Below are 15,941 nucleotides of genomic sequence, written 5' to 3' on the forward strand. Positions count from 1 at the left end.
CTCGAGTTTGGCAAATAACCAGGCAGCTTTGAAAAGTCGAATGAAAAGTCAATTTTTAGGAACGACCTCTCTCTCTCTCTCTCTCTCTCTCTCTCTCTCTCTCTCTCGGAGGTTCCATTTCATTTAAATAATATATAAATAAAATCGATGTTTTCTCATTTTTACCCATTTTCATCTTTCCACCTTTAAGTAAAATCGTTTTTATTTTTCCAACAAAAATCTCATAGTGAATCTTAAGGCCAGTAAAGGAGCTTCTTATTAAATTTATTCGTTAATAAATGATACATTGTAAACCTACAGATCAATAGCATCTAAATTTTGTTCAATAGAATACATGAAAGTTTTAAAAATGCAACTTTTTAAAAGGCAATTACGAGCCTTTATAAAGTGTTATCTTTAACCTTTTTATTAAACTCAAGCGAGTTAATGATTCTGTCCTGTGGAGTTTAAGAAAGAAAGCATTTATCTACTCAAGCTGATCAATTTAAAGCTAAGGGTTCAAATTAAGCATATTAATAATTAATGAGAAAAGATACAGGCCTGCAGGGGTACACACTCATTCAAGAGCAAACATAAGTGAGATATTGTCCAGTAGAGACAATTATCTACAGAACTATACAGTCCATGTCTTCATTATTCTGATAATGAACAATAATGAAAATAATAATAATAATAATAATAATAATAATAATAATAATAGTTGGCTGGCTTGTTCGTCTTTACACACACTCAGGTTTCCAGTAATGCAACAAAAATCAGCACTACAGTGAAGCAGTAAATCACATCCGCTCCAGATCCAGCAGGACTGAGGAGGAGTGTGTTACCTCTGATCGGTCAGTGTGTCAGTGGTTCATCTTGCAGATGCTGAGGTCTGCTCTATGGGACAAACACCATGAGTACAGGAGAAGGACAGCAGATCAGCAGGGTTTATACATGTGGGTATGTACCAGGTTTCTGTGGAGCTCTTAGTGGAGGAAAGAGACCAGCTACAACTCAGCTAAGGGAAAAAAAAGAAAAAAAAAGAAAAGAAAAAAGAAAACTTAAGAATTTAAATAAATACCTTAATAAATACTTAAATAAAAGAATTCAACAAAATTATGAAAATTGATATCTAAACTACATTAGAAATAATAATAATAATAATAATAATAATAATAATAATAATAATAATAATAATAATAATGAAACACTCAAACTCATTAAATGTTTGATATTTGGATTAGTTTTAGACAGGTGCCATGTACAGGACAGATAGAAGAGTTTAAAAGTTAACTCTTAATAGCTTAAAAAAGAACATTAAGAACATTACACACATCTTGACCTCAAGATTTTTTTTTTTTTTTTGGATTTTTGCACATTTTTGTGTTTAAATAAATGTGCTTTTAACTTTATTTGTTTTTGAAAAAAAGTTTTTTTCTATAATATGTAAAAATAAAAATAATTAATTAATTTAAAAAATCCTAAACAGTTGAAGAACGATATATAGAAACTTTACCTTGATTTACAACATAAAATTGACATGATTTAAAATTCTTCCAAAAATGTTTAAAATGATGACATTTTTAAACACGAAAAGGGTTAAAGAAATAAGCATGCAATCAAACTGAATTATCCAAAAAATTGATGGACGAGTAAATAAATAAAAAGTTAGTGAAAAACAATAGGTATGTGAGTAATAAAGTAAGTAGGCAAATAAATAAGTTTGAAAGTGAATAAATATGTAGGAACACAAGCAAGTAAGTATAAGTAGTAAGTAAGCAAGTAAAATACGTTAGTAGACAACTGGATAAGTTTGGCAAAGTAAGTAATTAGGTATGTAAATGCAAGGATTTCTTTTACAAATAAGTATACATCCAACAAATACAAGACAACATATAGGTTAGTAGGTAACTATGTAAGCAAGTAAATAAGTAATAAACTTACAAATTATATATATATATATATATTTATAAGTATATAAATATATATATATATATATATATATATATATATATATTTATATATATATATATATATATATATATATATATATATATATATATATATAAGTTTATATATATATATATATATATATATATATATATATATATAAACTTTCAACTAGTAAATAAGTGGTTAAGTAGGTAATTAAATAAGTGAAACAAACATGAATTAACAAGTGAGAGATTATTGATTAATTAATTAATTATTTACTTCCTCTTCAATCATAAACTCCGAAACCAAAATAATAATTTAAAAAACCTTATTAAACTCCTGTTTATGTTCAAGCAAATGCGATAAAAATCCACTCAGGATAAACCTGATAAACCACCACCACCGATGTCACCAGGCTTACCTTATCACAGAACGGTCCAGAGTATTTAAAGCAGAACTGGGGGGAATTGAAATAAATAAATAAATAAATAAATAAATAAACAGATTCAAAGGATGAAACCAAGTGACCTGCGACCTGTGCGTGTAGTATAAAGTAAATGAGCAGACCAGCAAGAAAGAACACACACATCCATCTGCCCAGACCTCACCAAACTGGTCCGAGTCTGGTGTAGACATTCAATCTAGACACGCAGCAGGAACAGCTGTCTCCATCTCTCTTTCTCCTTCCATCTAACCCTTACACAAATCACGCCGCATCCGGACCAGGCCTTTTTATGAGGATACGTCTCGTTCACATCCCTCCATCCGGGGTAAATTTCTCCTGGAGAGGGCAGAAAGGAGGAGGAGCAGGAGGAGAGCAGGCCGAGGTGCTGACGGAGCGTGCTCCCTGTGTGTGTGTGTCTGCGTGACCATGGAAGAGGGGATCATATGTTGCAGTTAGACAGGTGCAGAGGTCGATCCTAGACTGATCCCGTGGGGCGACACGCTAGCCGAATGTGGCTAGAGAGGCCAGACGTTGGTTCAACCACAAAAAAAGGGGGGGGGGGGGCGATGGAAAACGTATGAGCGCCGGAATAAAGCATAAGGCTCCAAGGTCCAGGAACAAGTGCTGATTAAAGGAGCAGTCCAGCCAAGAATGAAATGTACACATCTGATCCAAATGCAATCCACCACCAAAGCAAGACAGATGAAGCTGGAGTTACAAGGACAATAGTGGGTAAGCAAGGGAAAGTTAAAACTACCAGTTTAGTGTTGTTTAAAACACATTTAAAAGTCTCACACTTACACTTCAAATTGTGTTTAACTCAGCCATGGGATGAAACATTGAATATACAAATAAGTTTTAAATTATTTCGATCCCGTGCCATCAAAAAAAAAAAAAACTGGTCATTCAGTACATTCAGGTCATCAGCTGACTTCAGTGGATACTATGCATGATGGGTGCATCGCTTTATGTGCTTTTTTTCTAATAAGTCTCACTAACAAGTGGTTTTCTTATGGCCACACAGCTGTTTAATCCCAATCCTTATTTGTGAGTTCTCATCACAATGTGTATGTATGGAAATGCTCTTACGTTTATCATTAAACATAGCTCAGATTTTTTTTTACCGTGCAACTTCACAGTGTTTAATTGATCTCCATTGATGATTTTCTTCAGAGCGCATTTCTTCCACAAAGTTTATGGTTGAGCAATAAATATCCTTCTAGCGATAATGTGTTGAAAGATTCTTAACCCTTATTTGTTTTCTTTGCTTGATGCAGGCCAATGATTTTACCCCTCTGATTCAGCAAATTTTTTTGGCCAGACAGTGCACATATTACTGTATGTCAATGAAGTTCACCTTGGTATAAAACACATCAAACTCTGAAGATGTGCTTAAAGGATGGTACATTTTTACCTTTTAAAAATTACAACCATCACCACATAGGGGAAAGTCTAATAAGCCCTGTGATGATTAAGTCATGTAGCTTTGACATCACTAAAAACAACTCTTCTTACTAGTTAGCATCATTATCATAGCATTAGACACTAGTTCACTTAGTCCAACACTGGCAAACCATGTCGTCATGGAGCTTGCTTTATGCAAAGGGTGAAAATTGGCATTAGGGAAATTTTTGTTGGGGAAGGAAACATATACGGATGTGATGGTCACTCACTCATTCTCTACAGCGCGTATCCTATACAGGGAGGCCTGGAGCCTATCCTAGGGGACTCAAGGCTCAAGACGGGGTACATCCTGGACAGGGTGCTCATCAATAACATGGCATACATGCATGCACACACACTGGGCTATTTGGAAACACCAATTATCCTACTCTGCATGTATTTGGACTTGAAGGAAACTGATGCACACGGAAGAAGAAACAGTCAGGGGTCCAATAAAAACTTTAAAAATGTATTTAATTTGTGCATATGTTGGTAAAAGCCAGTCACCCATATTACCAAAAGTGTTTGACACCTTTAGGGAACAAATAAAAACGCCAGAAATGAAAAAAAAAAAAAAAAAAAAACATATTCTTAATAATGACAGCTAAACAGTTTTTTTTTTTTTTTAAAATGTTTCCAACATAATATCATATGTAGAATACAGTGAATCCCCCCCAAAATACTGGGTCAGAAATCTTCCCTCACGCAACACTTTTCCACTAATTTGATCAGACAAGTGCTGATATTTAGTGTAACAGCACTGAGATATTTCACTGTACCTACCAAATTCATTGAAACCGTTACTACACTACTCCTACTACTTGGGGCTGTCAGTTTGGATGATTGTCAACATGGCAACACACACATGCAGCCATTATCTGTCAAGCTGTGGATTCTTTGGAACATTTTGTTTCTATTCCTGATATTAATCTCTTGTTTATAGAACTGATGTATAAAATTCGATATAGCTTAAGTAATACAGCACTGCTACGGCTTCCACACTCACATACTCCAACATATCCTCCTTTATTATCCACAATTACATCAGTTCTCATTAAATGCCTAGTTTTATTCGGATTTGGTTTCAATCGCCTTCTTTTGAGTTGTAAATGTGAAACAGCCAGGTTTGAATCTTCACTAGCGTATAGTAGATGGTAGTATAACTAGCTGATTAAACCTGGCAGTGCAATCTGTACATAAGTCTAATTAAATTTAGCAAATGAGTCAATTTTAACATTAGTGAGTCGCCTTGTATTCCGGAATACAGTTTATTTATTGATTTATTTAAATAAGATTTATAAACAATGTTCATCATCAAATCAGGTAAACGCAACCTTAATTAACTGCTAATGTAACAAAGCACCTCAACACTAAAAAGAAAAAAAAATCAGTTACGAATGGTAATTCATTTGTATGGCAGTTCACACCCCGCCATGCTGACTACAAAATCTGATTTTTACTTTATACTTTTGTATTCCAAGTGGTAAAAAGTTGCAGTACCCATATAATCCTCCAGGGGTGCTCTAAACTATTCTCACATTGGCAGAAGGGCAACATTTATGTTTGTTTAGAATTTACAAACAAAAACAAACAAACAAAAGACTATCAAATCAGGATATTTATAAAATTGTGATACTTTCAGGATCGGAATACAAAATGAATCGGCACCGAGGTATCGTTTTGGAGGGTCCCTGACGAATCCCGTCCCTACTGACTTTAATGAAGTAATAACTATTTAATACACCAAAGTGATGTAATGCAGGAAAAAAAACAGATTGAACTGTTAAACCATTAACAAAAATCATAACCACTGAATCCAGCATGAATTAAAAATTCTTTTATTTTCAAAAACACATGTTCTTCAACATCTCACACGCAGGTTATTTATTTATTTATACAGTGAGGTCAGACGTAGATGGTACAGTATGTGTGACAGCAGGAAAGCCAAAGTGATCATTCCCGTTCTCGAGTGTGGTACTTACCCAAAAACTTGTATTTATATTATTTTATTTATTTATTTTACTAAGCTGTCTCATAGAGGGAGTGTGGACAGCCATTCAGATTGAAGGAATCAAGTCTCTAATGCTTGGGGCCAGCTAAGTGTACGACAGACAGACACTTTCTTATTTTATATGCATGATTGTGATTTGCACCATGCCATGAACATTGTAATGGGATGAAAATATATTACATAGTATTAGGCAAACTAAACATCAATGACATCACCGTGCTGTGTAATGACGCTGAAGGACATTTGGCTCGGTTATTTAAGAGTTCCCAGCACCAGCAGCATGTTCTTGAAACAGAGTCTAGTCAAAGCGTAGAGCACAACTGAGCAGGTGGTTCCCTTAGCAATCGAGTTACAGTATAAAATCTGAAATTTTTGGCTTTACACTCGAGCTGCAGCTAAGGATAATGTATCATTACATTCTCTGAAGCATTCGAGATCCAGATCTTCTAATCTAATATCCTATAATTCATACGTGACTCACTGAGCGAGTCAACGATCCTGGCTTTGGATGGATATTTCATTAAATATTTAACATATTTACACAATCTTTTCATGTACTAAAGCCCTGAGGGAGTCCAGAAATGTTATCTTTAACTGTATAGTCAGATCAGACTTTTCCTTCTGATCAATACGAGCTGCGGATGAAAAAACAAAATAAAGTGGTTTATAAGGTAGAAGCAGTGTGTAATGCGACAGTTGCGTTAGTGGACCCGCTTGGCGCCGCCTCCTCAGCCGGGAGTCTCTTTTTGCAGGTGAGGGCGAGAAGGAGCAGCATGGGCAGGTGCCAAAGGCTACAGAAAAAGAGCTTGCGGGCGCTCTGGCGCTCGCCACGCTGATAGAAGCGGAAGGCCAGGTAGCTGATGTAGAGGTTGATGGGCAGAGAGACGAGCGGGAACGTCCAGGTGGTGACGTCCAGCACGGGGCCAAGCGCGGAGAGGCCGATCAGGGCCACGCTGTGGCGCAGCGCCACCCGCTTACACAGTGCCGGGTGGGTGACTGACATCATGCGGTAGCCGCCGCGCGAGTAGTCCTCTCGGAGGTTCCAGCTCAGAGCGTTGAAGTGAGGGAACTGCCACGAGTAGAGGAACGCCCCCAGCAGCAGAGCGCCTAGAGAGCGGGAGAGATAAAGAGAATAAAGTCAGTCAGACACAGCTAATTATATACCTATAACCAATGGTACTAAATAATGTAAGCATTACCAGAGTGCCTCATTTTAATTTCCTCAAGAAATAAACAAAGCAAATATGACTGTTGTTAGTTTTATATAAGTTTTAAGCAACTTTTTCCAAAGTGGGAATTTGATAAATTATACAAGCAACTCAGTTCAAATTCTTTTTTTTCCCAAAGCATCTATTCTAATAAATTCTCACACACTACAAACGTCCTGCACTACAAACAAGAGAGCGTGCAAGAGAAAGAGAGAGAGAGAGAGAGAGAGTGAGTGAGAGAGAGAGACAAGCCAGACTCATGTTTCAGCTCCTGTGCTAAAGAAAAGTAACAACAGCAGCGCAGCGGCCCGAGTCTGAGCACCAGAGCATGAAACTCTGCATCGCCTCTCTGTGTGTGTGTTCAGCTCTGCTTGTGTAAACACACACGCCGCTAAATCCTCTGGGAAAACAAGGGATCTGAAACAGTAAGCTCGTCTTTCCCACCACAAAGCACACAGTAATTAGCAATGCGGGCTGTTTATGACGAGCCCCGTGTTGCCCTTTTACGCTGACCGGAGATCAAATCGGCATTTTCTCTTCCAGTCATGGAACTAAAATATTTATATATATATATATTTTTAATTCCTACTATAATGAAGTGCACCATAAAACTGTAAAACAGTTACACACAGTTAAGATGCTGGTTTAGTGACTGATTTATTTTCTCCACATATATTTTAAGATATGAAAAAAAAAATCTACAAAACAGTCAACAGATATTTTTGTTTGTTTATTTATTTATTAAATTATATAAAATCTACCACTATTGGAATAAAACAGGCATTTTTAATCACCTTTTTTTGGCCTTTAAACACTATTAAAAGTTTATAATAAGTAGTGCGGCACAGCTCATAAAGTAAAATTATTTAATTGCTAAAGGCTGCAATTTATTACAGGTAATATACACATAGCCTGTAATTTATGTAGAGTTTGTCAATAATTAATTATTCTTTTTCAAATACTTTTGCAGTGATGAATATTTTCAAACATTCTCTTATCGAGTTCATTTGTGTCGTTAGTTAGTGTTAGCATGGATAAATTATATTTGTGAACAAAAAAGTTTTTTTTATTTCGTTTACGTTACGATCACAATTTGTAGGAAAATAGATAAAATAAAAAGATTTTTAATCAAATAATCACCCTTAAATAATCTTCAATTTTGAATGTTTTTTTTTTTTATTATTATTTCCTTATTGGATATTTGTATTTTTATTACTATTATAAAAAATTTGGCCTTTTTTTTTGTGGGGGGGGTCCCTTATATAAAAATAAGGGAGACGGAGACCAAGATTTTTTTCTTTCTTTCTACAGCTGCTGATGTTATTTAGCATGCAGTAACTGGGCGTGGTTCATTGTCCGGACTCATGTCCGGATCATGGATGACCGCACGGCACACTTCAGCTGGCTGCTCTCAACTTATAGCTGTCATAACACACTTGACTCACAGCAGGCCAACACTTGTGTAATATGCACATATGAGTGAGTGAGTGAGTGTGTGTGTGTGTGTGTGTGTGTGTGTGTGTTGGTCAGACCTGGATCAAGAGCGCCTGTAGCAGCGGTCCAGCCCATGACTGGAGGAATTGCCCCCACCACCGAGCCCACCCACGTGTTGGTGATGCTGAGACGCTTCAGCGGCGTGTAACAGCACGTGTACAGTAAGATGTTTAGGGCCCCAAGGAACCCTGTTAGAGGATTCACAGCCAGGGTTAACAAGGTCACGCCGGGAATCCCACAGGCCAGAGCGAACGATACGGCATGAAGCGGGCTGAGAGAAAGAGAGAGCGAGAGAGAGAGAGAGAGAGAGAGAATTGGAGGACATTATTATTCACATCCCAGACAACTGAAATCAAAACCCAGGATTCGATTTCTCTATTAATATTCAGCTTACTTTATTTGGTCGAATGCATGTACATGATATAAACTTCACAAAAAGTATAAATAATAAACTAAGAAAAAACGGAGAGCAGCTGCTGTGATAAGTGTTTCTTTGTGATAAGTGTGTGTGTGTGTTTAACAGAAACAAAAGGTTCAGACGTGTGCTCGAGATCAAACCATGCCTAACCACACTTCTACTACTTAGGCACGTCCGCTCTGCCTTTTTTTCCCCTCCTTCTTCTCAAATTGGTAGCAGCCCAGGCCTGGTTTAAATTCATAGCTAAATACTCCATAAATTAAAGGGAGATCCAGATAGAGACCAAAGGAGATAAAAAAAAAAAAAAGATAGAGAGAGAAAAAAAGCATTTTTGGGTTCCACTGCTGGAAACTCCACAGAACTGTGATTACTGCAGTTATAACTGTTTAATGTGGTGCGTTTATAAGCGTGGGTGTGTGTATATGTGTGTGTGTCTGAACAGGGAGAGATCAGTGATCAGTGACAGAAGAAAGACACTACTCTCACTTCTAATTAATTTTATTATTTTGTATAGCGCTTATAACAAGAAACACTGACACAAAAACGGCTTGAAAAAAATTAGGATGTAGATTTTTAGATTTGAGAATGAACAGGTTTACAGAAACGCAATCATTTAACATTTTCCTGTTAATATATTTAAAAGAAAACACTTTTACAGAATATATTCTACTCAGTACATCCCTAAATGTGCTAAAAATAAACCACAGTAAAATTATTATTATTAACATTATACAACTTTGTTCGCATAGAATATAATCGCACTTATAAATGTGCATAAAAAAAAAAAAAAAAAAGTACAGCGCCATCTGTTGAATTTTGGAATGTACTAATGATTTTTTTTTAACGATATCTCCTTTTTCCGTGGGCTGATTGCGATGAAACAAAGCCTATATGTTACCTCAATCTCGGCCTAATACAGCTGTGAAAACTTTATGAAATTGGTTCCGTAGATTTTACGTGATGCATGCACAAACAGACAAAACAAACATGCAAAAATTCCAAAAACCATCCAGATGTGTTCTAGTACTAAGTGCTATCTTACATCCCCCAAATAATTTTTTCGCAAATTTCTTTAACATACAGACAAGACAACTTTACATTTTTATTTTTCTATGTATTGATTTTTGCATACCCCTGTTAGAAATCTGGGGTCAGAGCGCAGGGTCAGGCAGGATATAGTACCCCCTGGAACAGAAAGGGGTTATGAGCCATGCCCATGGGCTCAACAGTGGCAGTGCTGGAGCTTGAACCATCAACCTTCTGATCAGTAATCTAGAGCGTTAACTGTTTGACCCACCACTGCTGCTTTTGATGGGGAATTTTAATCAGTTTCAGCGATGGACAAATCATTATTATAATAAACATACCAGAAAATGATCCTCACATAACACTGAGGTGGTAAATAATAATAAAACTCCAGCACCACAAAGTAAGTTTTCTCCTTTTAACCTTAAATGAAAGCATCGTGTAGAGCCCTGGACTTAATTTACCACTCTGACCAATTTAACTTCATCACCTTTATTATTGAATTAATAAATATCCTCCAAACATCAATAACCAATCCATTCACAGACATGTCGTCGGCACTGGAACCACTCGGGGTCCGGTTGCATTTAACCTCAGACTGAGGATATTCGGCCTTGTGAAGCGCCCATGATGCTGCGTCCTACACACGGATCCAGTTACACCTCCAGCCACAACAATTCTCCAGCTAATCTGATTTGCAGCATATACTGATGCTCCTTTGTCCTGCACCGAGTCTCACAAACTGTCTTCAATCAAGATTCAAGAATCAGTGCCACGTTTTAAATTTTATCACATTTCAGAAAGTCAATAAAACATGCAGTGTGAATGCACTCGATATGCTGAAATGTGTAGTCTTTAATGTTCCTGATCGATGAGTTACTTCACATATGGCAAATATATTCTCACTTCTGTTGGCCAGGAGAAGGAGGAAATGATTCCTCCAAATGGACATTTTGGAAAGATATTGAACCACTTTGAAGAAGTCGGTTAACAAAAGCAGAAAGTAGTTTAGCTATTAGCTTTCAACTTTCAAAAACATTTTTCTGTGGACCTCCAGCTCCCTAACGTCACCGCAACCAATCAGGTCACAGCTCAGGCCCTATAGTTCTTTATAGGAAATTGAACTAAGTGTAAAATACTACTACTATTAATAATAATAATAATAATATTGGTTCTACCACTTGAAGGCTTCATATTTTGTTGTTTGTAAATGACAATCAATAACATAACACAGTAAGTTATTAACAAAAATTAGTTTCACTGTTGGTCTTGTCATGATCAAGGTTTATACACACTTGACCGTACTCAATGATTTGAGCAACGTGAAACGCAACATCAAGCTCAAGAATACGCTTTTGAGATGCTTTTGTGTAATGTTATCTTTATCTTTTATTATTAAAAATAAAATCTATTAATTTTATGAACACATATGATATTTCAATTTATTACATCAAATATACAACCATACAGTAACAGTAAAAAAGTTTCGATACAAGTTACGATTTATTTTCTACATTCTAGAACAAAAATGGATTTTTCTGAACTATGAAATAACATTCATGGTAATTAAGAAAAAACAACAACAGTAAGTTGTTATTTTAAGACATGAAGGTCAGCTGTTCTGGAACAGTTCTTGCAAGAACAGTGATGTCAAGTGCAATTTTCAAAACCCATCAGTCATTATAATGAAACTGGCCGTCAGGAAAGCAAGACCAAAACTTACCTCTGCTGCAGAGAACTTCATTTAGAGTCACCAGCCTCAGAAATCACCAATTAACAAACAGCACCTCAGATTAGAGCCGTTATGAAGGACTTACAGATCATAAGTAGCAAAAACATCTAAATATCAAGTGTTCAAAAGAGATTATTGCACACTTTAGATGCCTCAGTATTCTTCATGTTTTTTACCTCAGTATTCTTCATTTCTGATTGGCCAAGAAAAATGCAATAAAAGATTTATTTTTCTACGCTAACAGGAAAATTACAGATTTTTATTAAATGTGCTGGTTGTGATAATCTGTTAAAAAAAATACTGTAACAATAAATGCAAAAGGACTCAGTAAAAAACACTACATCATGTAAAATTATCGATACAGCGAAGTTTCTCTGAAAAGACGTTTATGTGGGATTTTTTGAAAGGAGTCTTTGTAACAATCAGAGGTAAAGCTGTAACTAAGTTTGACACTTCGGGCTGTGTTTCATTCCTGACTTCTCTGAAGGATGTGCAAACTTGTGCTTCACTACAGCAAAGTAAACACAAGCAGTCAGTGAATATATGAGCATGGGACACATTACTGCATAATAAAATAGTATAATGACCTGACCGAGTCTGATGTTAAGCCGTGATGAAGGAGGTTTAAGAGTCTCGGCTTGCACGCTGCGGTGTACACGCGAGTTCTTGTGTCACCTCAGATATCAGGGCAAAACTTCAAAGGCTCTGGAAGACATGATGCTCAGAGCCGACGCACCACCCACTTGCTGAAAAGTTTGTTATTTGCCAGAGCGGACAGCTCGCCCCGTGTCAAGGCTAATGGATATAACGATAGGTTTGAGAGGTGACGCTTGTGTTTGCACGGCTGCCTGCGTGAGTGTGGCTCTGTTTGTTTAAGGGTGTTGGCTGTAGGTCTACCCGGTCTCATTATACAAACCGCTGACTGCATGGCTGAAAAACCCAAGAACAAGTTTTAGAAAAAGGAGTAGTCGGAGTAGAAATGATATTACGCTAATATAAATATTAGGCAGAAATTAAAGAACTAAAAATGACTCTCAAACAGTGCGCAACATGAAGAATCTCTTGTCCTATGTGCTTGTTGCGTTGTACAACTATCCTGAATTTTTCAAATAAAAGTTTCATAAATGAAGGGAAGGCTTTGTCTAAGGGACAGAATTATAAGATTACCTATGCTGAGATTAATGGACGTTATATTCGTCCATAACGGTAAAAAACAAAAAAGTTTGTCTCTCTAGAACTTAAGACTCCCTTTCATAAAGGTCGACAATTTAAGCGTTCCATTAAACAATCTTAGGCGTCTTTTTATTTGCGCCTCTAAAAGTTCTATGCAAGACTGCATCTCCTCTTTCCTTCCACAGTGCATTCTTCTTCTTTTTCTACTGGTTCCTCTCCTTTAGGTCAAACCAGCATACCTATGCAAATTCTAACTGTTTATTCTATAGGGAAAACAATTATTCCTCCCAGCATCTTGAAGGCGTTTTCACATTAAGCATGACCGATTAGCACAGTGCCCAGGAATGATGTCTCTGAAAGAACCTCGGTTGTTGGGTTTCCATATAGAATCTTTAATAATGCATTCTAGATTCATTGCAGCAACATCAGTCATAACCGACTGGACTTCCACAGATTAAACTTCAAGGAAATATCTCAGAAGAGATGCTGGAGCTTAACTTTTAAGCCCTGAGATTAAGAGACTGCATTTATCAGCCATTAGCCCGCGTCTTTATCGACGCTCTGAGAATCGCTTTGTCTAAACGAGGTGAAGCTGGAGGTGTTTCACACAGCTGTTCTGTATCCAAACTACACACACAACAGTCAAGCCTGCTGTCTTTACTGTAAGACAAAAGTCAGCAAGGAACGCCTGACAAACACACACACAGACACACACAGACACACACACACAAAGGAAAGTGAGTCATTTTGAGCATTCTGGGACTATGATCCTACATTGTAAAACATGTTTGCATGGGTATTCATGAACCCCACACACAGAGCAGAGGGATTAACGAGCGGTTTGTTTTGGGTTGTTTGGATTCACTTGACTGAGATCTCATGTTGACTGATTAGCTCTTTGTTGTGGAGAGTGACTCAAGCGTGGGTCAGGGGCCTTTCCCTATCAGAATCCATTAACAAACGTGATTAGCAACAAGCAAAGGCTGTTAACCTCGAGTGTGTGTTTACGTGGCTTGACGCCGCCAGCGATAACTTCTGTGAACCAATGAACTAGCGCAGGAAGGGCAGAAATTCTGGTTTGAGTTGACTTCAGTTGTGCGTATATACATGTCTTTTTTTTTCAATAAAACAAAAGCGTTTTGTACACTTATTATCATTTTCATCAGAGCTTCAACAAGCCAACAAAATTTTTTCTCTAATGTGACTGCATACAAGAAGCTCCCTTACCACTGGCTCGTTGCTCAGCTCTGCTGTTCTTTTGATCTGGACGGGCGTGGCTAATCAGTAGCTCATTTTTATAGACACTGAAACAGCACATGTGCATGAGGAATGGGTTGAAACCTCGGAATAATAAAAATACAGCATCGGACAGCATCAGTCTTGTTTTGATAAAGCGTCTTCACATGAAATATCCAACCTGGTATATCATAATGTCCAAGCAGTACCTAGTTGACGTTTAGCCCTTGTGACATGCCATTATGTTATCTGCTAGAGACAGCAGCAGGTCGGAGACGGCGCTCTGCACCTGGATCAGGTTCCGCAGGACAGGTGTGTGAGCTGCCATCAGCGGATAAACGCTGGCGTGCGGCCCCTAATACTGACAGGCTGAACCTTATCCAGACATTACACCACCTGAGGTCTTTAGACTGTAAAAAGAGAAGCTGACGGCAGCAAGCTGACCTTAGCAAATGTGTTCAGACTCATAGTTTATTCACCACCTACTTATTATAATGAGAGCGTTGAGAGAGGGAAAAAAAATGACCTTCTTAGCCTTTATGGACAGATGATGGAAAGAGAAAACAAGAAAAGTGAAATTATTGCGCTTATCATCATGGTTAAGCATAAAGAGATGTACATGATACTGTTTTCTCAATATGAAGGTTTTTACATAAACTGTTAATCAGTGAACGTTTACGTTTTAGTTCTTGGGATTGGTTCTACTAATACTACTAAGGATACGAAGTCAAAGTTTCTCCAAACTCTGACCGGCTGTATAATTTATCCTAATTTAATCTTAAAAGTTAAATGCATAATTTTTACTCTGTCAACAAGCTTTCATATTCCCTCATTAAAAATTTTTTAGTCTGTGCTGCGAGTCACAAATGCACCGCTGTCTTTACTTCCTAATCAGAAGTGAATTTTCGTCCTCGTAGGGCTGCTTTCTCGGAACCGAACAGGTGAAAGGCTGATGGAGCGAGATCAGGACAATAGAGAAGATGCTTTAACACCACAAACTGAAGTGTTTGTAGAGTGTCGACGGTGTGGGCAGAAGTGTGCGGACGTACATTGCCATGTGAGATCACGATGCCCTTGAATAGCACTCTTTTTATTTAATATCTGAAGTTTAGGCTTCAGCTCTTTACGGTTGATTTTTGAACCCTTTTCCTGATAATGTTCCAATACTTCTGGCCCTGGAGAATCCCAGAAAACTGTAAACGTTGATAAATTTTTCAGCTTAAGGTTAACTTTTGAACTCAGTTGGCGATTGAGGATGTTTCCGTTTCATACTCTGTCGTTTACTCTCAGGATCGTAGTGATGAACCCGTGTCTCGTCATCAATAATGATTCTCTTTAAGAAACTTTCACCTTCCTTAGAGTATTGCTCAAACGCTTCTGTTTATGCTCTTCCGCGAGTTGTTTCGGTATCGGGTACACCCTTAGACCATTAAAAAAAGAAACAGTGATTTTCTTTCGTGCAAATCACAAGTGTAGCATCCTTTTTTGCTCGAACCTCACTTACAAATGAACTGATGTACTGATGCATTCACTCCTGCACTGCAGTGACCGGGGAGACAGTAGCCCTGAACGGAAAGACACCGCCGATAAGACAGAGCGGCCAACACTAATTTTTTAAATTTACATTTAGGCATTTGGCAGACGCTCTTATCCAGAGCGACTTACAAAAAGTGCTTTAAAGCGTAACATAACATAACCAGAGTGTGGATAATTTTTGACTGACCCTCGTATAAAATGTACTAATCTAATAAACGAAAATAACCTAAAAAGAAGAGTGTACTGTCTGAAATCACCCCAAAGTGAGATTTGAATCAGGCTGAGATACGGCGAGTCTAACAGAT

At 37.4% G+C, this 15,941-nt stretch overlaps 1 protein-coding gene across 1 annotated transcript in view; it reads right to left on the reverse strand.

The window, feature by feature from the left end:
• Positions 1-5,624: 5,624 nt before the first annotated feature.
• Positions 5,625-15,941, reverse strand: part of LOC128541714 (protoheme IX farnesyltransferase, mitochondrial) — a 47,592-nt gene continuing 37,275 nt past the window's right edge. The window contains exons 6-7 of the mRNA XM_053512266.1: positions 8,554-8,786; positions 5,625-6,920 (exon numbers count right to left, since the gene is read on the reverse strand). Of these exons, the coding sequence (XP_053368241.1) occupies positions 6,478-6,920; positions 8,554-8,786 (676 nt within the window). The 3' untranslated portion in view covers positions 5,625-6,477. The remainder of the gene's footprint in view (positions 6,921-8,553; positions 8,787-15,941) is intronic.

Source organism: Clarias gariepinus, chromosome 14 (assembly GCF_024256425.1).
Source record: "Clarias gariepinus isolate MV-2021 ecotype Netherlands chromosome 14, CGAR_prim_01v2, whole genome shotgun sequence".
In the NCBI taxonomy this organism is placed as follows: Eukaryota; Metazoa; Chordata; class Actinopteri; order Siluriformes; family Clariidae; genus Clarias; species Clarias gariepinus.